The following is a 25,456-nucleotide window of genomic DNA, read 5'->3' as shown; positions in this document are numbered from 1 at the left end:
AGCATGCGGCGTCGACACGCCGGATAATTGCTGGATAAGGCCAACCGGAGCTATGGGAACCTATTTGTGTATCATAACGATGGGAATGGAAAACTAATACCAAAGCAACGGCGAACGTCGTCGCGCCGAACGCCAATTAATCCGTTCCGTTGACGGGCCGCCATTGGATCTACCTCGCTAACTTTTCTGCTGATCCAGGCGAGGACACGTTGCCCGATTGGGATCAGCCGTCAAACTGTGGGAAGCCTTTATTTGTTTTAATAATCGCGCGCAGAAAGAATTATATAACCGCTTTGTGAATGAACGGTTTTTATACGCACGGTGAGAAACTCGAGGATCGAGCATGATGACATCGATCGTCTCGATCACTCGTTTCTTACCCTCCGAACTGACCGAAACTTTTGTGTCGACTGGTTAGGCTCTTGCTTCAATTGTTATGCTAGGTTGTTTCAGTCATTTTTACATTTTTACATATGCAGATTTAAAAATTCACCTTTATCTTGATATATTTGAATGAACCAATTTTTCCTAGGACTTGTGACCTGGTAAAGGAGTAAAGGATTCTTGTTAAATATTATTATTCTTCTTGTTCTTACTAAATTATTCTATGGAATAATTCGTAGAATAGATACTAAATTTCTAGTTTCGATTTTGTTAATGAAATTTAACATATTTCGTGTTTTATTTTTGAGTAATAGCTCGTCTGTCAGTGAATTAAAAAGCACACAATCCAGTGTCCATGAGTATGTCCGTAAAAATTGTCGTACACACAGATAAAATGACTTTTCAACAAACATGTAGAAAATGTGGAGAATGTCAAAAATTTAATTGCGTGTAACTTATTTTATTGAATGAACATTTTCGCGAGCCCGTGTAAGTATACCAATTTGGCAACCATGTCCTAGAGCACTCAGTCGGCAGTTCAATATTATTTTATTATCAATAGTAATTATATTTTATTGTCTTCGTTGAGTGCTGAAAAGTGCTTTGTTGCCTTGATGATAGTACCCCATCCGCAATAAATTCAGGAGATTATTCTAAATCCTTTTGCTTACCACCTAAACATATTTGACACGCATTAAATCAATACTGCGAATACAATTATCCTTTATTTCACCATCCGTATACTAAATCCATACGTTCTGATTTTCTACTCCCATTTATTGACAAAAGCAATACTTGAATCCACAACAGTAAGTATAAATAATTCAACTTAAACGCTACGATTTGGTAATTCTAGGTACCGTTAATTCTAGCTCCATTAACCCGCGCATCTTCGTATTATTTCCTGGAATCGATTGTTAAACTACATTCTTCGCAATCTGGTTTCATATTTTTGATACTGACAGGGACTAAAAAAGGGAACGCGCGTTGATTCGAAGACAATGATTCGACGATCTTCGATTGGCCCTCCGAAATCGCTTCTGCGTCGGCAGCCGCTTCCGGTTGTTTTTTCTCGGCGTTACCATCCGGTTTGTCGTTATTATGGTGGCCATTTTGGCCGTTCGGACCGTAAGGCCCGAACGGACCAGGATAAAATCCATAGGGATTATAGGGCACCAAGGGGAAGGGTCCGAAAGGATCGACAAAAGGGACCTTGTATTTCGGTCCTATGGGATCATAGAACCCATGACCGAAATGTTTGTACGGGAACGCAGGAAAGCCTGCATACTTTCCATAAGGTCCACCATAAAACGGCCCGTGATCATGATACCCGTAATGATGATTATTCCCATGATTATTCCCATTCTCTCCCTCAGCTTGCGCACCGTTCTGCCCATTTTCATTCCCCTGATCCGGTCTCCCGTGACCATTATAATTATGATAGTGAGGATGATGATAAGGGCCGAAGTAGGGATCGTATCCGCCGTAGTAAGGATCGCGATTATGCGGGCCCGAATTGTTGCCTCCGTTAGGGTGACTGTCGTTGTGCGGTCCATTGTGATAATGGGGCCCATAGAAGCCATGGTGGAAGGGTCCGTAGTGAAAACTCGGATAAATGTATCCGCCCTTTTGGTTCTGATCTTCCGTCAACGCTGACGGATTCTGGGCGTCTTGATCATCCCCTAGCGCCGACGATTGTCCGTTTACAGGATGTCCATGGATTTCGTGATTGTTAAAATATGGATGATGAGGATTGCGATAGGGGTCATGATAATTTAGGTTGTAGGGTCTGTTGTCTAGCACTCTGGCCGACTGAGGATTCCCATTGGCCTCTTCGTCTTCGATACCGGCCACTGCGGATGGCTGATCAGAAGGTCCTGGTGTCGGACGATTATCATACTGATCGTGGAAGCGGTGTGGTCCGTACTGGCTCGGGGGGTAGACCAGAGGATGATGGGCGAGATCAGGCTTGCGATTGAACCCCGGTGGCTGGTGATAGTCGTTCGCATAGTGAAGAGCAGCAGCGTTCACGTCACCGTCGATCGCGTTGGCTCTAACGTCAGCGTTCTCCACGGCTCTAAGGATTGCCTCGCCCCGAGGAATCTCTGTTCCACGGTTCACCGGAAACCGGTACAATTCCGGATCATAGTAATTGGTGTAACGAGGCTCGTACACGTTCTGAAATCCTCTCTGGCCATCGTCCAAAGATGGACGACGCTCCGCGGCCAGCCTCTTCGAGCGGTCCGGCCTGCTGCCCAAGAACTTCGAGTTTATGTTCTCGATGGCATCGTCGCGGAATGATTCTGCGTCCAGCAGCTTCTTCAGGGTACCAGACAGCTTCAAGTCCGTCTGGTTCCCTCGGGAATCCCGCAGCTCCCCCAGCAAGGTCGACGACAACACCGACGCGATGTTCTTCGCGAAGGATGTCAACACCTCGGGACCTACTATGCAAATGCTTGATTTAGAATGATTCGTTGCATTTTCGAATTGATGGGTTAGGTGTGCGGCGGCTGGGATCTAGGTGTGCGTGTGGGATCAGTTGCAAATTATGTGTTTTGCACTGGTACTCTTACAGAGAAACGTACCGAACGTACACACATTCATTCTAGTGTGTTTGACACATACTGTTGCAGTAGAATTGTTAAAGTTTTACATGTTTTTATGTGTGTATTGCTGGTCGTCCGGTGCAAGAATTAACAAGAATTCATTTTCAATTTCAGTTTTACATGTATTGAAATAGTTGCAAATATATTTTCCAATGAAAAATATTCCTCCTGTTTATATTCAAAGGAGCTGTTTTTAATCGCAAAATTCTCTTCGCGTCAAGGTGCGGCGGAGACGATATTTTGCTATTAGCATTCACTTGTGCCCGAAGGAACTTTATTATGATCCTACAGCCTTGACAACTGGTATATCCGAAAAAATCGATAAATTTTTTGCGCTAGATCGGTTGTTTTGTATCAAGGATTGCACGCAGAAAAAAGTAATCTTGCAGGATTTAATGCGGCATTCTTCAGTTTAGAGGAAACTGAAATTACCATCGTTGACTCAAACAGAAAGAACACCGTCTATTGTAACTCACCATCGCATTCCAATTTCAATCAATGAGAACCGATTTAGCGACTGTGAGTAACGGGTTTCAAGCAACACGATTCGTCCATGCTGATGGCTGACAGGTATACATCATACTTGATGTCACCCAGACTTTCTCCCCTTAAACGCACGCACCCCGATACACATGATTTAAGACCGACAAATTTTGCACAATTCCGCGCGAGATAAGAAGACTTAATCATCCTCTTGACATTTCACTTGTTCGCGTATCTTTCGGGTGGGAAGCGTGCGTGTAGAAGATAATTAGATCATGCAAAACCGTCTGACATGAAACAGGATATCTAGCTGCTCGAACTGGCCAACTTTTGTTGCCCATAGTTCCCCTGTGTTCTTGATTTATCGTTTTCTTACGTGTTTTCTCGCGCGTCATTTGACACTCTAATTAAAAGAGACATACTGAGATGTTATTCGTACGAGAATGTGTAAGAACAAATTTCAACCATTATTGTACAAAAATAAAGACAATTTTTCTCATTCAATGGACACAATAATTGCGATATGTGAATATTTCTACAAATTCGCATCCTTGGAAGGAATCACTGAGAATTTAATTTCTCTTGGCAATAAAGAGACATACTGACATGTTATTCGTACGAGAATGTGTAAGAAAAATTTCAACCATTATATACAAAAATAAAGACAATTTTTCTCATTCAATGGATACAATAACTGTGACATGTGAATATTTCTACAAATTCGCATCCTTGGAAGGAATCACTGAGAACTTAATTTCTCTTGACAATAATTTAAGACTCCAACCAATTTTCAGTTCTACTTTTCTTAACACGCACACTACCACCATTTGTTATGCTGCTTACCTTCAAATGTTTCATTAAATGCAACTCATTTGTGAAATATTGAAACAATTTAATAGAAGAAAATCTGGCTGGGTCCATTTTTACACAGACTTAAAGACGTTCCGTCCAAATTCTAATTTTCTACTAGTCAGTTCAAATTAGCTGTTCAAAAAAGTCAACATTGATCTCAAAGAGAGAGAGGTTCAAAAATATGCGAAACAAAATTCTTGGTTGCCATATAATCGAGTTATTAAATTAATTGGACTCTCTTTGTGTAAATTGCGAGAACGTCACATACGCGTAACAGTGGTAACGGACGTGTCGCGAACTTTTATAAAACGCGTAGAAATTCTGAGAATATTTAATTCTCCGAGTTCGTTCTGTCTATGAGGGAAGAATATTTGTGATCGTAGTTCAAGGCCGAGCAGGAAGACCATTAGGGTGTGCCCAGAACGATGAAATGATCTGCTTACTGACTCCGGTTTTGGCCGCGTTCACATCGCCTCGTAGGATCCAGAGAGTCGTGCAGAGCACCGTTATCTGTCGGCAGAACAAAAGCGATAGTTAGAGCCAAACGGGACGGTGGCGGGGGGCCTTTCTTTTTCTTTGTGTCGTGAAAAAGATCCCGGCCTCCCCTCGGACTGCGTAACACGTAATGAGCCCCCGCGATACCGTGGCCGGCAATTTTCTATAATACGATGTTTTATTTGTCATTGCGTGACGCAACGCGCGTACGCGCGCAAATCCGAAGATCGACGCACCGTTTCATGCGCACGCGACATACTTGCCTGCGACACGGTGCCATGCCGTGGCGGATTGTGCAAATTTCGAGGGTGCAATCGCACGTCGGAACGGTCCGACTACGTTTCGAACAGCTCTCGAAAATCTACAATTAACATTTGAGCCGTTTATTTTGAAAATTGAGATATTTAAGGGTTTCAATAAAATTAGAAATATAGGATGCCAATGCGTCATACTGCTTAAGTGTACCTAAAAGAGTTACATTTACAGTTCCCATTGAAATAATAGCAATTATTAAGTGAATAACATGTTAAGTCACTTTCAAAGTTAGCAACCAGGTTCGTTATAAAATTTGAAAGAGCCCGAGTCCATTCGACATAATTTGAAATGAATCAAATTGAAAGCACAATACTCGATTTACTTCGTATGTATTTACAACACTTCAAAAACACCATTTATGCAATTCAGGAGATTTTCTAACTACATAAATTACGTAACAATTTACTGCTCATCTACGTTTTGTGTGTGCGGGAGAAATCATGGTATATATCGTATTAATTTCATTAAATTAATTCTCATCCATTGATTTCTTATAGAAAATTGTATATGGTTCATCTCTCAAAAAACGCATCCAGCATATTTTTAACCGATTTATTGTTTCTCCGTTAGAATTCTTTACCCTTTTAAAAATTGCGTCCTCCACAAATTTTTTTCATATGAAATCCTCTCGTTTCATTTCATTTAGAATAAAGTTATTACATTTTCGGCACTTTTTGATAACATTATAATAGTCTTGGGGGACAGACAGTAAATTATTTTTCTTTAATGACATTTCTACGATGCCAAAAAAAACTGTCTTCGGACATTATCAATAATGGATTGGATTTAGGCCACTTTCAAAGTGATGGTTTCAATTATTGAACTAACTGCGAAAACTTATGTGCAAATGTTGTTTATGACAGCTAACTTGAAACTGTACACGTAATTACAACAAAAAATAATTGACAAATGGACTTGGGCCACTTTCAAAATGGACGGCTCAAATTTGGTGTACCGTACAGCACCGTCGATTTTTTAACACTAGAACCACCGGACGAGTCAAAATGACTTGCTCCCAATTTTTTCTTTTAGAAATATTGAAGTTATAAATATGTTTTCGTGAGAAAATTTTTTAATAAACTTCTCTATCGAAATAGATATTTAAACAAAACTGGTACCAAATCTAAACAAATGCAATTTCAGTTGCATTTAGTGCTTGGTAGTTCCAGTGTTAATAATAATAGTGTTAATAATCTAGTGTTAATAATAATAGAATTAATTAAAAGGACGAAAACACTTTCCGAAAGAGATCCTTAAAGTTGAATTAAGGTATAATTAAAAGCTGCGAGATACATTTAAGAAATGTTTTTTAAAATGTCATTTCCAATTCCGAGGATAAAATACTTGCACTATGACATCATAGTCGTATATCCTGAACTACCAAACCGTACAAAATAATTCTTACATCGTGTTTCAGTTGGATGGTATAATTTTTTACTCGAGGACACGAAAAAAGTAGATTTATGATGAAGCGACAATTATGCGGTCAAACTGCGAGTTTTTATGTAAATCTGTCTGTTTTTGCGAATCAATTTAAGAATCCTTGATCTGAGCATTCACATTTCGCAGACGGTGAAAAAAGCAGAAATCGTCGCAATCTGTAGATATTTCATTGCCATTTATTTTTGGCAGAAAAAAGCGACACGTTCAGTCCCATTTTTTCATTAAAAATTGCCAAGTTTGTCAAAGAAGTTATCGAGAATTTTAGAACGGTAACATATAATTAACACCGGAACTACCGGACCAGTCAAAATGACTGGTTCCTAATTTTTTCTTTTACAATTACCGAAATTCTAAAAATGTTTTCATCGGAAATTTTTTAACGAACCTCTTCATTGAAGCACATATTACAATAAAAGTTGTATAAAGTCTGAATGGGCACAGTCTTGTCACTGTTACAAAGCAGTATACGTCAGTCGCATTTATTGCTCGGTAGTTCTAGTGTTAATTGATTTCTTTTCTTGCATTTTCCGAACCCGAATGCATTTCAGTGCACGAGCATATGCAGTTCTTGGGTTATGTCACTGTTTGAGGTACCCTAACGCGACGGACGCAACAGAGTCGTCGGAATTCGTGTTTTACCATAGAACACGACATTCCTGTAAAGAGAAGCAATCAGTATTGCTCATTTCTTCGGATGGAACCTGTTCTCCGTGAGATTGAAACGCTTGACGAATCAATCGATCGCGGCGATCTTTGTCGCTTCCTGAAATTCCTGGAATTCCAGGAACGGTATCGACGATGCAAGTTCCAATTGGTTCGAGTTACGTAACGCCATTGTTACCGAAGAAAGCAGGAAAATTGTGTGCAATCGCAATGTCGCTTTATTGTAGCTCGTCCGAGAAAATAAGACCCGGTGAAATTGCTATGTATGATCTGAGACTTTTTTTCTTTAAATGTAATTCCAGCCTCTACAACTGCGAATCAGCGAATGTCGGTTATCAGAGAGTCATCCATTCCAATGACAGTCGGCGAGAGGAAAAGACAATCATCCGTCGATACTTTCGATTTTGCATACCGTTTCCATTGTGACACTAAAAGAGAAATTGCTGATGACATGCTATCGGAGTTTTGCTTTCGATCGAAACGTGGGTGGACACACTTCGCTGCCAGATTTAAGTATTATTCTCCAGATCATGCCAAAGGAGAATTTATCGAAATCACGTTATAAAAAGTGCAGTCACGTTAAATAATTTTGCCTTCTCGAGCGGATTTGAAAAATTGAAAGCCGGAATCAGAGATTGATTAAAAAGTGTTAAAGAGCTGAGACGAATATTGAATCGACGTTCCTAAATAAATGATACGTTATTTGTTAGTTCGAATGTATCGATGTAAAATAGTCGGGGATGTAACATAAACGTTCAATACCGATTGCCACTGATTAATTCGATTAGAAAACGAGAGGGACATTGTTTCGCGCTTCATTCATGAGGTTTGTTCATTCACGAGGTTAATTTCTACGAGCAGCGTACACGACGATCGTAATAAAGCACGTGTGACCACTAACACGCGTTGCAGGCTTCGTGAATGGCCGGTATAGTGATCTGACGAAAGCAATGTATAGAAAAAAGAAAAGGGATTTTAACCGATCAGTGAATAATTAATTACAATTGCAAAACCACAGACTTTTCCTCTTCGAGATTTCTTTAACGATTGTGCAGTGGTAAGATAAATTCTAGTCAATTAATCGCGCATAAATTAACGCTTTCAATAAGGTTTCCTTATCGAAGGACAACAGAATAATATCGCGAGACAATGTCTATTTATATATAAATGCGAAATAACGATCCGCGAGGATTTTACTGTTATTAGATAGATTTGAAATGGAACGTATTCTCAGAACGCAAGGTATTGTCTCGTATTGTTACACTCGGATTGTAATTAGCACGATTGTGTAACGTTTAATCCTTTCTTCGCGCAAGGACGCGCGCTTTTCAATATATATGGAGTCGAAAATCTTGTACAACACCTGTTCTACACATGATTCGCGAACCGTGATAAATAATCGCGACTCGACGATGTATTGTTATATCGATCGCAACGACGCCGTCTGATTTACAAGGCTGCGTTCTACGCTAATAAATCCGTTCGAATTTGTCGCCGATAAGTATAACAAATTAAACCGTGCTTCACGCGAAACGTATAAAGTGCTGTACTGTGGCCGTGCTCGGTGGAAACGGAATTATTTGTTGCAAAATTAGCGGGGACCTGTCAGCGAAAACGATACGCTGGTATGTTGCAACGGACGATGCACCACGCAGAAATAAATCGTTGGTGTTGACGATGTTGCAAACTTTTACACGACGAACACTTCTGTCTCACTCAGATGATAAATCATTTCCGTGGTGTTTCTTTCCACTCACTGTACAATGATCGGTCGTTTCACTTGAAAATGTATTGTTGTTTAACACTAGGTTTACGGGACCCGTCAAAATGACGGGTTCTAATATTTTTAATTTAGGATTATTGAGATTGTGTTATTGAGATCCATCCACGTGGAATTACTCAACAAACTTATTTCCTCAGGTATATATTATTTAAAGAATTACTGAAAACTTGGATAGACACATTCTTCTTATTTTTATAAAGTAATGTAAAGTACTCACTTTGAATGCTCCGTAAAGCTAGCGTTAAAATGAAATTAATCGTTGGATTGCTTCGAGTAACAAATGAATTGTTCGGATGACGCGTGATTACTCGAGAATGTAAATTCAGGTTTCGCTTGGTTTTCAATCGAAGTTGAAGTCGGAACTCGTAAAAAGCGAAATGTTTACTCGAATTACTCAAACAACGAAGGGTTCGTTGTGCAACGCGGAATTGCATGGACAACAAGAGAAAAATTAATTTTTCCGTTTCGGGGACAGAAAGTGGCCCCGTTACCGCATGGTGCATCCTTGCCGGACGAATATCATCTTCGTTGTTGCGAAAGAGGGTCTCTTCTTCGGTATTTCTTTTTTTTTCTCTCTTTTCTGTCAACCAGGACCGTATTAGTGTTCGTGTGTATACTCACGTGTAGCGGGTAATGCATCGTACGTGAGACTCGTCACGACTAACAGTCATGCACCGTGCTCGATGTCATTTATACTTTCTCTCCATAAACAGTTTTGCCCTAATTCAAATGACATAAGACTCACAAATTTTGCATAATTCCGCGGGGGAGGGATCGCATTGTGACGAGAACGCGACAACAAGAGTGACCTGACTTGAACCCGACAATACCTACATTAACGTTTATAGTTATTGTCAGGTGACCAGAACCAATAATACTTATTATGACATCATGGAGGTCACGAGGTCGGCAGAAAGTGATTTCTTAGAATTATTTTCTCAAAGACTGTAAGGCTCGATTAAAAGAAATGTTGTTACATTTAAAAATGCGTGTTCTAGAGAGTATCTCGTAATTTTTTTTATTTAAAAATGTCCAATTACAATGCTGTAGCTGATCTCCCGGAGGAGTATATTGATGTTAAGTACACTGATTCATTTGAGATAGAAAATTCGATAATTGATACATATTTTTAAATAAAAGAATGCTGGTACACTACGAGTAAAGTAACTTGATGAATTTCATAATTTTGAAAATAGAAAATTTTTCAAGTTCTAAAGAATTCCGGTATGGAATTGCATTGAACTCATTTAGAGTACAATTGCCCGATTCGCCTAGTAGAAAGTTGTACATTAATGTCAAATTACAATGAACTATCACTCGTAGAAATGTACTTATTATCATTCTTTCACTTGCCGAGTCGGTTGAGTAATTCGATTGAAAGGAAACTTTAATAAAATTTATCAGCAGACCTTAACTACAATTAAATTAATTCCAAGCCACTTTCATGCAATTTTAGCGTGAATGTAGGATACTGTATACTTCAAATTGGAATGTGAATATTTCTTAAACGTTCTTTAGAATGCAAATGTAATTATCTTAAAATCAAAACTGTCCAAACCCCTCAATCACACGCTGATTACGAGTCAAAACGTTTTCATTGTATTCACTATGTAGGTATGCAGCGTAATGAACTTATAACCCTTTCGTGTTAGTAAAGAGTAAGTGTTCGCGTGTTGCAACAAAGTTAAACGATCCGCCAAGAAACCAGTTTGTGAAGATTTGAATGTAGATATTCAAGCCACTTTGCACTCTCTTCTTTATTAAGTATTATCTTTGAACGATCAGACTACAATATCAAGACTATCTTCGGTGATTGTAATAATTTATAGATTAATTTTCTTGATCGTGTATAAGGTTTTTATTAACATCAGAAACGCAGTAATACGAAATCGATAATGCCACTTACAAAAATGAAATCAGGCAGCTCGAATTGCTTTGTAATTTCTCCAAAGCAATTTGAAGTATAATTAATGCAAATTACCGAGTAAATACATTGTTCATACAGGAATTATAAATGTGCAAATGTTCCAAGAGTACCCGATTGGATAAATTATAAATTACGATAAATGTGTAAAACATAAACTTTTTCGTAAACGAACATTTTCAGTTTCTTGTACGCAAAGACTGCCTCAGACTTCTCATGCTTATCTTGATTTAAGTTGATTAATGATCTAACATTCTGTTACCAGTTCTTTAGTAACCAACAAGTGGACTGCGGAACTTTATATAGTTATGGTGTCCTCAAAAAATAGCCAAACACAATACTTCATACAGTTTCAATTAACAGAAATGAGAAAGTCTGAATTAGTATTTCTTCAGAATAAATTCCTGCAGTCTACTAATAATTAATCATTAATTCATAATTCGTAATCACCGATTAACACTGGAGCTACCAATTGAGTCAAAATAATTTATCCCAAATTTCTTAATTTACTAAATTCTCGAAGTCGTCTTTCTAGTAAATTGTCAAATCGATTCGTCTGCTCGTGCCCGTGCTGTAGTCAAAATTACGTGAAATCTTAATAAGTACGCTCTTACAATTTTTACAAGAAAATAGATCAATTAGACTGCTCGGTACTCCCAGTGTTGATAATTAGTTACGACTTATTTGTAGATAGTTAATATCCTATTCGACTTAGAGGGCGAAGGACATTGGGAGCAACGGCACCCTGAAGATTATAAATGTGAACAGCTTGCGGTTGCGCACGGGCTATCTGAGCAGCTCCGTAGTTTTGCGCGACAACTAGTGGTTGCACACCGTTGAGTCCGTTCAATTGTGGAGCCTGGAGGCTATTAATTTGCTGGTTCATAAATCCAGTATACTTCGATACCATACCAGTGATGCTTCCGTATGGAATTCCACCTGAAATGAAACAGTAGCTGGGTGAAACCAAAACCGAAATCATTTGTATAATATTCGTTCCTTAAATATTAGACATTCCCAACAAATAGAACTTTCTTTGTCAATCTGTATCTACTTATCATTACTTAAACAACAGGAAACGATTCGACGTATAATTCGAATATCTCGCGCGATGCGTCGCACAGTGGGCAATTTGGACAAAATCGGATTCAAAATCACGGAACTTTCGATAGGAATGAGGTAGAGCGATGAAATTTTTTTTAAATGAAAGCTGCAACTTTGTAGAATATGGGAAAAATAGAGAGATTGTGGTACGAACGTTTTTTAACCTCGAGAAAATTCGTTAAACGCGCACAAATTCAAGAAAATTTTAGTTTTTCCAATACCACGAGCGGAAAAAATTTTTTTTTAACATGCTATACATCATTTCCTATAGATTTTTTCACGCTGATTTCAACTCTGGTCTCAAAATCTGTCTACGACCTCAGGATTTTGCAAAAAATAGATTTTTGTGACAAAAACTAATGATGTCATTTTTTCGTTGAAATGATTGGATGGTAATAATCTCTCCATTTTTTCCATATTCTACATAGTTTCAGCTTTAATTTGAAAAAAATTTCATCGCTCTACCTCATTTCTATCGAAAGTTCCTTGATTTTGAATCCGATTTCGTCCAAATTGCCCACTGTGCGTTGTCCCAGGCATTGAAGTCTCCAAACTGTCTCTTTTACTTAATCATTCTCGCGAACAAATGAAAATTTAACATATTTCTGTGGTTGTGCTTATTCAATTTGCAACTAAGATGCTTGTCTGTAACTATATAGAATTAGTGTTCATTATTTAAAGTTTAACTCAAGTTTGCCTTCCACACTGAAAAGTGAAAGGACTGGGAGTCGGGTCAGAAAGATGGTGTCGTCCTCTATTGTCGCATGACTGCACGAGAAATGATCGCTCGAGGTACCTTTTTTAAGATAAGGGAACCAAAACGATATATTTACGATGATTCAAGAGTACTTGATGCTTCAATAGTACTCGATAGTAATCGGCAAGACAAACATAGATTGGTATACTTAAGCTGGTGCACTAATGGAAAGTGAGCCGTCTGACTTACCGTATGCCAATCCGTTCACCATTTCCACGATCCCAGCGCTGTCCGGTGCGGCTGTCGATAAGTTTAGCAAACTAACCAGTGTCAATAGCAGTATAGTCTGCAAACAAATCATTCTAGTCAATAAATATACCATGGTTACACCCTGAGTTAGTCAATCCTTGTCATCCTAAAATAAAGACCATCTCGGCGAGATCCAAATTCCAGATTTCACATTTTATCTTTTACAATATAGTTATAAAAACATTTTCTTGAGAAATTTGTTAGTATACTTCTTCATTCGAGTACATGTACTCGTCAAAACCCTATGAAATCTGAATAAATTCAATCCTGTTATTACTATAAAGGAATGTTAAAGAGAGACAATTAAAGAAAAATACAGGAGTAAATGCAAAAGTAATTTTCTGTTCATTGCAGAATGACTTCGAATTTCGATTTTTTAGAAATCGAGTGAAGGGATTGCTCTGTTTTCTTTTTAACTGAACCTTTTTCTGAATTCGTAAATTTGCACAGGCACTCGTGATCGGGATTGAGTCATTGATCTCGGTCATTTAGCGTGGACTGGTTGATCCGAGTAACTGCAGTAACAGTCGCAAATAGAAAGTGCACCACAATTTGCATGTCAGTATTTTTTTCGTCGTGCGGTGGTTTTACAGTAAACAAGTTGAGTCCAGCAGAATTTAGAAATTCCAAGAGGTATTGAACGAACACGTTTCAGCTGTTAATTCGTTTCGCTTTCGCCTCAGCTTGAAACAATTCGATTCAAATACGATATGTCAATAGTACAGGTTGAACAAGCTTGATAAATTAATGTTCACTCTGACCTTCAGTGAACAGATATCCGGGGTTACCAGCGAGAGCGTCGCGATACAGAAATGAAATTCGAGTACAAACAAAGCAGATAGAATTATATGTTTGTGTAGCGCAGGGCTACCGTTGGCCAATCACAGACCATGATTTCGTTGCGACAATTTCCGTAACAGTGGAGCATTGTTAGAGGATTCGTAAAAAGCAAATTGTTTGGTCGAAGAATATCGAGCGGTACGAAAAAGAAATTGTTGCAAAACTGCGCGAGTATTGCTAATTTGGACGAAATTTAGATTCTTATATTCCATTTAAGGCGAACACCTAATAGTCTCGAAGTTGTGAAATATATAGACCTTGAAGAACACAATCACCTCTCACAGTGTTACTCACGTGACCCGTATCATACTCATGTTCTATTTTCCCTTCTTGTTCTACTTAAAACAGCCTAAGGACTCGTTTAATAATTTCTATGAAAACAGCATCCTTCGTGTCGCAATGAAATATTTTATGCTGACAGTGTCCTTGGTTTCGTCTGTTTTCTCGAAACTACATTATAGTGAAGTCAACCCCGTCGCACAGAAGATATTTAAAATACACCAAGCAGAAATATAATATTTGTAAATTGTTACCTTATCGGACGTTTAAATCAATATCAACTAATAAAAAGAAAATAAATCCCATTTATTGGACTTCGTTTTACAATAACACCGTAAAGAAACTTTTTAGATTTGAGATCTTTTCACATTCACAATCGAGCTAGATAACGTTAGCACTGCATTGAAACTTTCATATTTCTAATTTCACGTGCGACGAGACACCGATCAAATTACGTAACGAATTGAACTATCGTGTTCTTTCAGTCGTGAAAATTCATACAAAAAGGACTTGTGTTTAGTTTCTGTTTCTCCGAAGCGTAACGTACCTTCAAAGGTAGCATATTGACCTTTCCCTAGTCGCGACGCGAGGACAGAAGGAAACTAAACCGGTAAAGTAAAGATCGAATTATATACGGGGCTCGGCCACTCAATTGGCCAATCAAAGGATACTATTCCCTTTCAGCGCCAAATGTTATAGATCGGTGCTCGATTTTATTAGAATGCAGTGCGTATGTAAATGGAGGATATCGTCCACCTTAACCTTGGCCCGCGCTAACTTACCTCTCACAATGTCTACCTTACTTCCGAGTGACTGAAGTAAATCCACTTTCCTATCTTTTCTATCATTTTCAGCTGACAACGAAATTCTTATCCATTTGTTAGATCGTTCATTTTTGCTTCATTAGTGACATTAATTCATCTTGATTCAATTTCAAAGAAAATTAGATTAATATTTTTGAAAACGATAAGATGCACTTACAAAATAAATAATCGTTTTGAATTATTATAAATTATAACATTTAAATGACTTCAGGACAATTGGAGAAATTGAGAAACTTCATATTGATGCCTTTTACGATCCGTATAAAAACATAACGCACGAAAATGATCGAAATATAATGAAATATAATGAATTGAACCTTCAAACGTTCAATTTACTTCGCTACATAGTTTCAATGGCTACAGCCAAGGTTAATTAGTTAATTATTTTCTAACCGTAGTGGTATTTAGGCCGTGAAATCCGTGAGCACGAGTGATTAAATACAGTGATTATATTCTAACTGCAGAATAATCAGCGTAACAGTACCGTGATGACGAGTTTCCAACTAAAAAATCAGAAAAAATTAAAATACTTATCGTTACAATTAATATTATATTTAATTTACATTAATTAGAGATTTTGCACATTAGATTTATATGTTATTTACATATTTTATATAAAACAATTAAACTGTACGTTCCGATCCAGGCCAGCCTTACGGGAGAATGTGTCGTTCGAAAAATACGGTGTTTTCTACCGCCCTCTAGGATAAATTTTGGCTGGAGTAGGAAACAGAAGGCCAACGACGGTATCTCGTCGGTGAAGAAGACCAGTAAGGAAATTCTCGTCGTTGAGAAGGTGAATCATCACGGAACCATATCGATTATCAAATCACAAAAGAGGTACAGGAGTAGACCAATCACCCAATATATTTTTTTGTCTCACGTCCGCGGAGCTCTACAGCCCCCTTACCATTTTTGTGTCACATCCTACCTTATCGGTCGGAACTAATATTGGGGAACCAATATCACAGACGAGATGTAGGAGTACGCCAGTCACTTTATTAACGATATGAAATACCGAGTAATCTTAAGAAATCTAGTTGTTAACGATGTATTTCATATGGTGAGAGACGAAACCCCATATGGTGATTGGTCTACTCCGTCGATCTACTACGATTCTTTCCGTCGGTAACGGTTTTCTCCGTCGGTAACGGTTGGCTGACAGTTTAAGCGTTTTGCCACTACGTGGAATGGCGCTGTACGATCATCGTAACGAAGCGCGGCAAATTTAAAATGTAATATAGTTGAAATCGATGTTTAACAAATAGTTTCATAAACCGAACATTACCAAACATATTGAATGCATTCTTACACGTTTAACACAAATTTCATATCTGTTTTGTATCTTGTTGTATATTTCAGAGTATGAACAGTCCGGAACTGTTCACGCTGTTCAGTTTTCTGTGCGCATGAATCCTGGATACACGACGCACGGGGCACAGAGTTCCAGGTGTTCACAGCGGATCTCTGCTCGTGGTTGTTTTCTTTAAAGTTTAGTTTATAGGTTATGTGTAAACCGGAAAGTCGGTGTTTTTTTTTCTTTGAAACAATTAGTTATAATACTTGCTTACACAGGGATTACAGTTAATGTCGTGCAACGATGCTTACATGCGATTCTTTGCTGGAACTTGTCACGGACAGAAGAAAGTTCTTTGAATATCGATAGGTTATGTATAGAAAAGCGTTTTCATGAATCATTTTTCAATTTGTTTCATCATGTACATTTCAAAGATCAGCATCCTTTCTTCGCGGCTGAATGCTCGCAAAATTTTATGCAACATAAAATTTTATCACGCCGAACAGGAAGCTGTCAAGCCAAAAATTGATCACGACAATGTAGATCCTAAGGTTTTAAGGTTACGAGACAAGTTGTTGTACTGCGATTACTTGGATCTCGAATCTGCTAAACTCGGGTTTTTGCAGCGCAGACAGAATCAGATGAAGAAATTAGCGTCCGAAAAAATGGCAAACTATAATACTGCCTACGAGAAACCCATTTCTAGCGTAATTGTAGACAAAGAGAATGTGTCGACCGATAGAGATGTAAATAATAACAAGATGGGCACAGGAAACGAAACGTCTGCCGATTACTATATGCCGCATACCAGAACAGATTATTACGAAACCGTTGATTCGTCAAAGAAAAATCTAAAACAAGGAACATCGGATTCGTTAAACCCAAAGTACAAGGAATTATACGAAAAATATTTAGAGGCGAAGGAATCCGGCAATAACGATATACCAAAATTTTATGACATTATAAAGAACGAACACGACGGTTCATTGCCAAAGGGAGAGTTATGGAAGGTACCACCGACATGGATGACGGATTTCGAACAGTTCGACGATACTTTAACGGATCAAGAGACATTTCAAAGTTACGGAACCCCGAATCCAGCATCTGAGCTGAGCTCCATTAGTTGTGGAGGATGCGGAGCTTTACTCCATTGCAAAGATCCATTGATACCTGGTTATCTACCGTCGGAATTATTTTTGGGTGGCAACGAGCAAGATTTGAAACGTACAGTTTGTCAGAGATGTCATTTCTTGAAGGCTTACAATGCCGCCTTACATGTAAAGGTATCAATAGATGATTATCCAAAACTGTTAAGAGTTATAAAAAGGAAAAAATGCGCAATGCTATTAATCGTTGATTTGACGGATTTCCCCTGCAGTATATGGCCTGATTTGAAAAGCGTCATGCATCCTTTCACGCCTATTATTCTGGTTGGAAACAAAGTCGATTTACTTCCGAGGGATTGCCCCACGTTTCTTGATAACGTGAAGAAGCAATTAGTCGACACCGTAGTCGATGTAACCGGTATAAAACGAGAGAACGTGATGCACGCTACACTCACGTCCGCTAAAACTGGTTACGGCATAGAGCAGCTCATAAACAAGTTACAGCATCTGTGGAAGCATCGAGGTATTTGTTTTCGATCACAATTTATCAGGATCCGGACCGTAGGTTGATACGTTTGAAAATTATTGAAATTTTCAGGAGACGTCTATCTGGTAGGGTGTACGAACGTTGGAAAGAGTACGATGTTCAACGCGCTGATCAATTCGGATTACTGTAAAATCCAAGCTGTAGATCTGGTGCAACGCGCCACGATATCGCCTTGGCCAGGAACGACGTTAAATCTACTGAAATTTCCTATTTTGAACCCACAGCCCAAGAAACTCATGTTACGAATGCAAAGACTTAAAGAAGAACAAATTTATAGACAAGCAGAGATAGAGTACAGAAACATGAAGTTTAGGGAGACGAGAAAGATTCAATACGCTACATTGCAAGGTAAAGAATATTCTCTTAACTTGATAACGCGTTTTCCCACACGGCAGCGAACGCGTTAAACCGATGCGAATATTTTTTCCATAGACCAAGTCGGTAGAACGTTCATCGATAGACAGGACGATGAGGATCCGTTCTCGGAGAAATCGGCCAAGTACCTGGAAAGGGCACCCTGTTTCGACGATTCTCAGCCGGAATATGCGCAAAGTCGTTGGTGTTACGACACGCCGGGCACCATTCAACGGGATCAAGTATTGGACCTGTTGACCACCGACGAACTGTCGTTGACCGTAGCTAACCGAACAATGTCGCCGAGGACGTTCATCCTTCGACCGAAGGAAACCGTGTTCGTGGCTGGTATGGGAAGATTGGACTTCGTCGAAGGAAACGTTTACATCCGGTACTGAGTTTTCCGAAACACGACAATGCCTCCATAACCGTCTTCTTCTTCCGCGACGCGTTCAAAACACAACTCGCAGTACAACGTACTTACTTTTTACCATTGTCGCGAAGCGTTGCCATATTTATTTCGCTTTGCAACCATCATTTGCAAATTTGGTCGTGGTCCATCGTACATCGAACGATCAAAAGAGCGACTAGCCGCGTGGTTGGTTCCGTAGTCGAGTCCGGGTGGCCTAGCGTCGCCAGATTAAAGTTGACAATTGACATTTCACTTGATGCGCGTTGATGCTTTCTTTGGACAACAGGTGTACGCTGTTTGCAAGCAACGATCTGCCCATAACGATGTGCTACACGGAACACGCGGACGAGCTTTACGAACAATTACTGACAACCAAAGCTTTCGCGGTGCCCGTCAACGATCCCGAACGGTTGAAGTCTTGGCCGGAATTGGGCTCGAAAGAATTCAATGTCACCGGTATCAACCACACGACATCCGCGGCCGACATCCTGTTATCGAGTATAGGTAATCTATCGACCCATTACATACGCTCTATGCTCGTATTCGATGAGATCAGGATTTCTTTCGTCTAGGTTGGATCGCGGTAACGCCGCACGAGAACGAGCACGCCACGTTGAGAGCGTGGACGCCCCAGGCACGAGGTATATACCTCAGGACTCCAGCATTGCTCTCGAAATCGGTGAACTTTCGCGGCTCGAAGATTCAGCACACGCCTCTGTATTCATTGGGACGACAGGCTTACGTGAAATAAACCACCAGATTTCACCCGGTTTACATATTCCTATTTACGGTTGCCTTTTACAGACGCGTTATAGACGTTATGTCAGACGTTGGTTGGACGATCAGGGATCGTCGGTTTCCCGCGCTCGGAGTTTCGCTTGCTTGTACATTCGTTTGTAAAATTTCTCCAAGTTCCCGTAGAAGCTCTGGCTCGAGTCGCGACGGTCCCGTGCCGCAGCCGAACGATCACATTCTGAAATACTAGAACGCTCGATTCAACCTGTTGCTCTTGCTCCGAACTGCTTCAAGGCCTAGTTCAAACACGGCGGGAACCGCACGGCGCTTATTTACATTATCTTCTTCGGATTCGTTCACGCCTGTCCGCGGGTTACTATGTTACTATGGCACTTGCGAGAGCTTCAACCTCTCTCCTGTATGTCCGCACGGTCGCCGTCTCTTTGTGAACAACTATGAATTTTCACGCGGTCGTAAACGCGTCTACTTCCCCGTGTCTGAACTAGTCCTGAGGGACTATATCGAACTACGTACCGACACTTTGCTCCGCGATCTTTGTCCAGGCAACGGTACCTATTCGCGTCTCTGCTTGAGCACCGGGCTCTCGAGGGTTTCCTGCAAGAACAAGATGCTCGGTAAAAGTCGGACAAAGTCGCGAACTTTTTTCTCGCGGGACTTACGCAAATGTTTGAGCAGCGTCGCAACACCGCCACTCGTCGGAGGACTCTGGGTCTCCGTCGGCGCTCGGCCGATCGTGTTCTACATCGTGCTCGCACTCGCAGTCGAAGTAACACTTGTACATCGAACAGACCGGACATCTATCGAAGAGACGAGCGTTCTCGCAGACGGCATCGGAGACTCGGTGGTCTCCCGGTTGCTCGTGAACGTCTCGCAGGGATTCGATGCGTTTGCATCGGCGAGTCGTTCGACAACGCTGATGGCAGATCGGAAGGCTGTCCACGTCCGCGTTCACGTCCGCGTCGGCGCACCGATGTCTCACGCTTGAACGAAAGCATTATCAAAAGTCTGCGATACTCGCCGATTTGATGAAAGATCCATCGTCGATACTCACGGCCGAGGAATCTCGACTACAGGATGCGTTCGGCTGTGACACACTCTCTTTTGTCTGATGATACCTTTCGTGGGTCTTCTCCTCTGAGCGGACAGCGTGCGCTGAAAGACGGGCGGTTAGTGATCGGCAGCCATACCGATAGAGATCACGGACTCGTATACAGTCTGTTCCACAAGAGCGTGGACGCGATATCTGTGAAATTTGATACCCAATACAGCAAAGATTATGCCAGTCGAAACATACAATGTCTCCTCTAATACGCAATAGCCCCAGTTCTCTTAGTATCATTTCTGTCACTGAGAAGTTCAAGTCATCTCGAGATGAGCGCCGTATACGCTAAACGATTCGAAGCAGTATTCTTGTGCCCGCACCCGAAAGGGCCAGAAATGAGTGTTGGAAATGCAGCAAAATATCTGCACGAGTCTCGCGAATTTGTAAATGAGTGGGTGCAACGTTATAAAGAGACAAATTGCATCGATGATCTCCCTGATCGAGGTTCGAAGCGAGCTACGACAAAAAGGGATGATAAAGCAATTCTGCAGCTTTTTTCAAAAGATCCGACACTTTCCTTACGTAAAGCGCAAGCAATGTTAGCAGAAAAGGGCATAAAAATAGGCGGAGTAACAATTAAGCGTCGGTTGGAAGAAAATAAAGTTGCATGGCGTAGTACACTTTCGAAGCCGTTGCTTTCAACGAAGCACGTCGAAAAATGGTTGGCGTGGGCACATGAAAACGTTTGTCGTGATTGGAACAATGTCCAATCTCAGTCCCCCGATGCCCATCCAATCGAAAATGTTTGGTCTCTCGTGAAGTACGAACTCCGAGGAAAGCGTATTTGAAAATTGAAGACGCTAGTTCGCCGTGTTCGAGAAATATGGAGATCTCTTCCTGTCTTATACGCTGCAAAGCTGGTTGAAAGTATGACGTTGTGAAGCAATAATCGCTAATGCTGGTGATTGGACACATTATTAAGCAACTGCGTATTAGTTCTTTAAATGTACTTTCCTTTTTTACAGAAAAGATTTTCGCGTCCACGCTCTTGTGGAACAGACTGTATGTATACCTTGGAGATGGTTGTTATCGAATCGATTTCGGCCGCTTCGTCCGACCAGCCGTCGAAAACACCCAGCACTTCCTCTATCACGGTTCTCGTCGAAATTTCGATCTTGGGCGCTATAATACCCTGAATTGTGCCCAGTCGGGTACAGTACAGTCGATTAGCGGGGTTTATCGAACGACGAAGCGCGTGGAAGATATGTGGAAATCACGCGGAAACGAAAGATCCGAGTCTCGACGATCCGAGGTAATTTTATAATTGATTATTTCTCATTTCTCGAGAAAATTCCAGTATTTCTCGAGAAATTTCAATTTAGGAAAATTCTTATGAATCTCATTTATTTTATAACATACAAATTCTTAAATTCTCTTAAATTCTTATTTAAAACTTTAGAACAACTGAATACCGAATTGAGTAATGAGTTTCTTGTTGTTATTAAAGAAGAAATATCTAAAAGAAGAGACAAGATTGTTGTATCCCTTATAAAATATCTGCATAATCCAGAATCTCTGCAAAAAGATTCAGAAGATACATTTTTTTATTTAACATCCAAGGCAGATACGTATAAAATGGCAAAACAAATTCTAAGCAGACTTTTTGGAAAATATAACAACGATTCTTATGAAAATAGTGACAAACTTTCAGATTCTCAGAACGAGGAACTATCAGTGGAAAAACGGTTAGAATTAGAAATTGCAGATAGCCTTCAAGAATTTAGTGTCGAGAGTTTAGCGGCAGAAGAAAATAAATTCCGGACTCTAACAAAGGAATTCCAAATTTTTGAGTCGACTGAAGAAAGGACACCCAATCTTCAACAACTTTTGGATGTTCTGTATACGATAAAGCCAACATCCACACAAAATGAAAGAAATTTACGGCTACAGATTTTGTTAAAAAAACAAAGAAGTAGATTGTCTGATTCTACATTGGACGCATTATGCTTCTTAAGAAGTCATTTCAAAACAAAAGCGTAATGTTTCACTTTATAAAAGTTTGGTCAAAGTTTCCGAATATTTTTTTATTCTATTAAAAATTCTCGAGAAATATAGTCTTATTTCTCATTTCTCGAGAAATGAAAAATGTTGAGAAATCAGGAACACTAATCCGAGGTAAACAGGAAACGGTTTCTCGGAAAATCGTGCTAACAAAACATGAAGCGCGTCGCACAGGGGTCCCAATCGATGAATTAGGAGGAAAAAAGTTAAAAATTAAAGGTAACAAAAAACACGTATCAGTGAATTTTTTTATGTACTATATATCCCACAGAGACACAAAGTGACCTCTGGTATTAGTTTCATTAACAATGAAACAAATGACGAACGCAAGTATCGCGTCGCAACGCATCATTGTTTTACGTTACTCGATCGCTTGTCGCGAAATAGTGTATCTGAAAACGTGTGTTCTGGTTACCTGGTGTTATAAATACTTTTATATTCATAATAATATGAATTCCACAGTTGAAGGTAAATATAAAACTACAAATTTATTTCAATTTAATGGCTCATATTATTATTTCTACTTCGGGACATCTTGATATACATGGTCTTCGTTTCTTTTGTAAGCTATTCCACGTGTTGTGGAGCCCAGAACCCAAGTTACTAAATCTTACTAATTGAAACTATTTTTGGGCGATAGTAACATTCTTATACTTGATATAAATTCGAAAATTGTTTGCCTTTAGTTGCCATTTTCTGAGAAATAATTTCTTTTGTAGACAGAGTGCGTGGTATAACTCGGCGGGACATGGTCATTCACCTGAAGGAATTAGGTGTTATGCAGTCGACTATGACCAAGAATCGTCATATACTCGTAAATTATTTAGAAAATAAGCTAAAAAGTACAGGAGCTGCAAATTTTTCAAGTGGAAGTGCAAAAAAAAATATGTATATAATTTCGCATCGACTTCATTATCATCTCGTTCAATGTAGAATGAAAAAATGTATAAACAACGGTATTGTGCTCAACAGGAAAAATGATTTTAGTACTTTTTCCTACTAAATCGTCGATTGGGACCGCTGTGCGTCGGTTCGTCGAGACTCGTGCAACGAGTTAACCGTTTACTAACGGGGAACGATCTCGTCGGATCCATGAGCAAGTCCACGTCTACTCCGGGCAACAAGCGTTTGCAGCGGGACACGGGGTACAGGACGTCCGCCAAATTGGTTTCGAAGGTGGCTAACGCGACGACACGGTTGCACGGGCCAAGCCATTGTATCAATTCCGCGCGGATAGTCTCTTGCTCCAATTTCCGTTGTAGTTCTGTCAAACCAGCCAGCCGTGTGAACGTTTTCTTAAAGTTAAACTCGTTGTGAAATAATAGTGGAAAAATCGGAGATACTCTGTGAGATTCTAGGGTTGAACCGAGGCTGGTTATCCGCAACGCCACTTTGCCGCTAGGGCACAGCCAAACGCCTGGACACGTTACCTGAAACAGCGCACGGCGCGCGTATATCGTGCGTAGTGTCGTCGATCGTCGATACCCTAACTCGCACCTATGGAAACGTCGACACGATACGATATGGTATACATACGGCGTGCAGGTCCAGTCGCACCTTTACGCGGGAACCTTTGCCTGCCATTTTGCCGCGTCGATTCGCGTGATCACCGTCGATCCTTGAACAGCATCATCGCGTTTTCGTTCGTTCGTTCGCATTCGGTTCGCTCGCGCCTTAGGAATGCCGTAGAAATGGCACGGCCGATACCTCCGAATCCAACGGATCCGTGACCGTGTCCTCGACGGTAACGCGAGCCAAAGATCTTCCTTGTGTCGTGTGCCCTCTCGTCTCGAACGTGGACTAGCGTCGAGCGTTCGTTGCCTGGTAACGACGAGCGCACAACATCGAATACAAGTTGAATTTCGCCGAGGATCGACCACGCTTCTCTCTCTCTCTCACTCTCTTTTCCTTTCCGTTGAACGGCGGCGCGACGTCGAATCGATAAACTTATACTTTGAACGGCACTCCGGTGAATTTCTTGACCGGTATTCCCCGTTGAGTGAAACGGATCTCGAGCTCGGTAGCTATGAAGTCCGTTTCCGTTCTGGGGAACCGTAGTCTAGGATCGTTCGTCGGTGGTATCAAGGGATCGGTAAACCAGCCGTATCGCATGTTCACCGTCGGCGGGCCGCTCGGATAGACGTCCTTCGGGATCATGATGTTCCGCCTCGTCACCAAATCGACGTACTCCTGACGGATCTCCGACTCGAGGAACGCATCGTGTTTCGCGTAAAACTTGTTGCCGGTCGCAGCTTCCGTCCGGCCGATGGCAACGAACTCTTCTATCAGCCGGAGCTGTTTCGCTTCTTTGTCGTATCTCTCGGTGAGGAATCGCAGCTTGATCGGATTCATCATGACGCCGGAAATTTTTGACGGGGCGCGGTGTCGCGAGAAACGCCACGCGGAAACATTTGAACGTTGGTACCATGCTACGAAGAGAGAAAGGGAGAGGAGGGAGGGGGAGAAAGAGAGAACATAGTTGGTTCAACAAAGCAGTCCAACGTGGGGCGCTCTCGAGTATCGATGGATGTTTATTTAAAGATATACGTATATGAATAGAAAACGCATACACAACAAGCGGAAGACCGTAGCCGAACGGTCACGGAGGTTCTCAGGCTCGTCGAGAAGAGTCTCCTCGTGGCGAGCGTGGTCCCACTTCGTGTTGGATCGCGCGGGAACGAGTTTCGCTTGATCGGAACTCGCTGGATCGCGAGCAAACCGTTCACGCGGTCCAAGCCTTTGGGAAACTAAGCGTAGCCGCTATGCTAGCTACCGCTAACGAATTTTCCGCTGCGGAGCCGCGCGAATCGAGACCCAGGAAGACGGCCGAACGAGCGCTGCCCCGAGCTGCCAATAACTTCGCTTATGTTTCTAGAAATA

The 25,456-nt window shown here is 40.7% G+C and overlaps 5 protein-coding genes across 8 annotated transcripts; 1 reads left to right on the top strand and 4 right to left on the bottom strand.

The window, feature by feature from the left end:
* Positions 1 to 1,281: 1,281 nt before the first annotated feature.
* Positions 1,282 to 9,663, bottom strand: LOC143353861 (uncharacterized). The gene is made up of 3 exons (XM_076787464.1): positions 9,646 to 9,663; positions 4,769 to 4,835; positions 1,282 to 2,825 (listed from the first exon to the last, which is right to left on the bottom strand). Exons 1-3 carry the CDS (start codon positions 9,661 to 9,663, stop codon positions 1,282 to 1,284), a joined length of 1,629 nt encoding a protein of 542 aa, XP_076643579.1.
* A 1,155-nt stretch (positions 9,664 to 10,818) lies between these two features.
* Positions 10,819 to 14,813, bottom strand: LOC143353596 (uncharacterized). 3 transcript variants are annotated; one of them, XM_076787048.1, is made up of 3 exons: positions 14,725 to 14,813; positions 12,999 to 13,095; positions 10,819 to 11,887 (listed from the first exon to the last, which is right to left on the bottom strand). In XM_076787048.1, exons 1-3 carry the CDS (start codon positions 14,737 to 14,739, stop codon positions 11,643 to 11,645), a joined length of 357 nt encoding a protein of 118 aa, XP_076643163.1. In that variant the 5' UTR covers positions 14,740 to 14,813; the 3' UTR covers positions 10,819 to 11,642. The 3 variants fall into 3 exon arrangements, with proteins under 3 accessions (XP_076643163.1, XP_076643164.1, XP_076643162.1); XM_076787049.1 differs by lacking the exon at positions 14,725 to 14,813 and having other exon boundaries at positions 10,819 to 11,712; positions 11,743 to 11,887; positions 12,999 to 13,141; XM_076787047.1 differs by lacking the exon at positions 14,725 to 14,813 and having other exon boundaries at positions 12,999 to 13,141.
* A 1,644-nt stretch (positions 14,814 to 16,457) lies between these two features.
* LOC143353567 (nitric oxide-associated protein 1) lies at positions 16,458 to 19,489 on the top strand. Its single transcript, XM_076786997.1, has 5 exons — positions 16,458 to 17,927; positions 18,003 to 18,299; positions 18,384 to 18,696; positions 19,004 to 19,221; positions 19,290 to 19,489. The coding sequence occupies exons 1-5, from the start codon at positions 16,691 to 16,693 to the stop codon at positions 19,466 to 19,468; spliced, it is 2,244 nt and encodes a 747-aa protein (XP_076643112.1). The 5' UTR covers positions 16,458 to 16,690; the 3' UTR covers positions 19,469 to 19,489.
* Positions 19,460 to 24,266, bottom strand: LOC143353584 (uncharacterized). 2 transcript variants are annotated; one of them, XM_076787031.1, is made up of 7 exons: positions 24,113 to 24,266; positions 23,647 to 24,006; positions 21,588 to 21,707; positions 20,525 to 20,625; positions 20,133 to 20,453; positions 19,987 to 20,067; positions 19,460 to 19,698 (listed from the first exon to the last, which is right to left on the bottom strand). In XM_076787031.1, exons 1-7 carry the CDS (start codon positions 24,158 to 24,160, stop codon positions 19,560 to 19,562), a joined length of 1,170 nt encoding a protein of 389 aa, XP_076643146.1. In that variant the 5' UTR covers positions 24,161 to 24,266; the 3' UTR covers positions 19,460 to 19,559. The 2 variants fall into 2 exon arrangements, with proteins under 2 accessions (XP_076643146.1, XP_076643147.1); XM_076787032.1 differs by having other exon boundaries at positions 19,579 to 19,690.
* A 234-nt stretch (positions 24,267 to 24,500) lies between these two features.
* LOC143353595 (uncharacterized) lies at positions 24,501 to 24,983 on the bottom strand. Its single transcript, XM_076787046.1, has one exon. It carries the CDS (start codon positions 24,929 to 24,931, stop codon positions 24,524 to 24,526), a length of 408 nt encoding a protein of 135 aa, XP_076643161.1. The 5' UTR covers positions 24,932 to 24,983; the 3' UTR covers positions 24,501 to 24,523.
* Positions 24,984 to 25,456: the final 473 nt, after the last annotated feature.

The sequence above is a fragment of the Halictus rubicundus genome, chromosome 4 (assembly GCF_050948215.1).
Source record: "Halictus rubicundus isolate RS-2024b chromosome 4, iyHalRubi1_principal, whole genome shotgun sequence".
NCBI lineage: Eukaryota > Metazoa > Arthropoda > Insecta > Hymenoptera > Halictidae > Halictus > Halictus rubicundus.
The sequence above is the reverse complement of the archived record's forward strand: the minus strand, read 5'-3'. Positions and strand labels throughout refer to the sequence as shown.

Excerpts from the sequence above, each read along its gene's own strand:
- LOC143353861 (XM_076787464.1), bottom strand. Across the intron at positions 2,826-4,768 it reads CGCGGCCAAAACCGGAGTCA|GTCCCGAGGTGTTGACATCC; the intron begins GTAAGCAGATCA and ends TTTGCATAGTAG.
- LOC143353596 (XM_076787047.1), bottom strand. The coding sequence starts at position 13,131 with ATGGTATATTTATTGACTAGAATGATTTGTTTGCAGACTATACTGCTA. Across the intron at positions 11,888-12,998 it reads GGTGAACGGATTGGCATACG|GTGGAATTCCATACGGAAGC; the intron begins GTAAGTCAGACG and ends GTTTCATTTCAG.
- LOC143353567 (XM_076786997.1), top strand. The coding sequence starts at position 16,691 with ATGAATCATTTTTCAATTTGTTTCATCATGTACATTTCAAAGATCAGC. Across the intron at positions 17,928-18,002 it reads GCATCTGTGGAAGCATCGAG|GAGACGTCTATCTGGTAGGG; the intron begins GTATTTGTTTTC and ends TGAAATTTTCAG. Across the intron at positions 18,697-19,003 it reads GAAGGAAACGTTTACATCCG|GTGTACGCTGTTTGCAAGCA; the intron begins GTACTGAGTTTT and ends TTTGGACAACAG.
- LOC143353584 (XM_076787031.1), bottom strand. The coding sequence starts at position 24,160 with ATGGCAGGCAAAGGTTCCCGCGTAAAGGTGCGACTGGACCTGCACGCC. Across the intron at positions 20,626-21,587 it reads CGATAACAACCATCTCCAAG|CGCACGCTGTCCGCTCAGAG; the intron begins GTATACATACAG and ends CCCGTCTTTCAG. Across the intron at positions 20,454-20,524 it reads GTAGTCGAGATTCCTCGGCC|CGTGAGACATCGGTGCGCCG; the intron begins GTGAGTATCGAC and ends CTTTCGTTCAAG.
- LOC143353595 (XM_076787046.1), bottom strand. The coding sequence starts at position 24,931 with ATGATGAATCCGATCAAGCTGCGATTCCTCACCGAGAGATACGACAAA.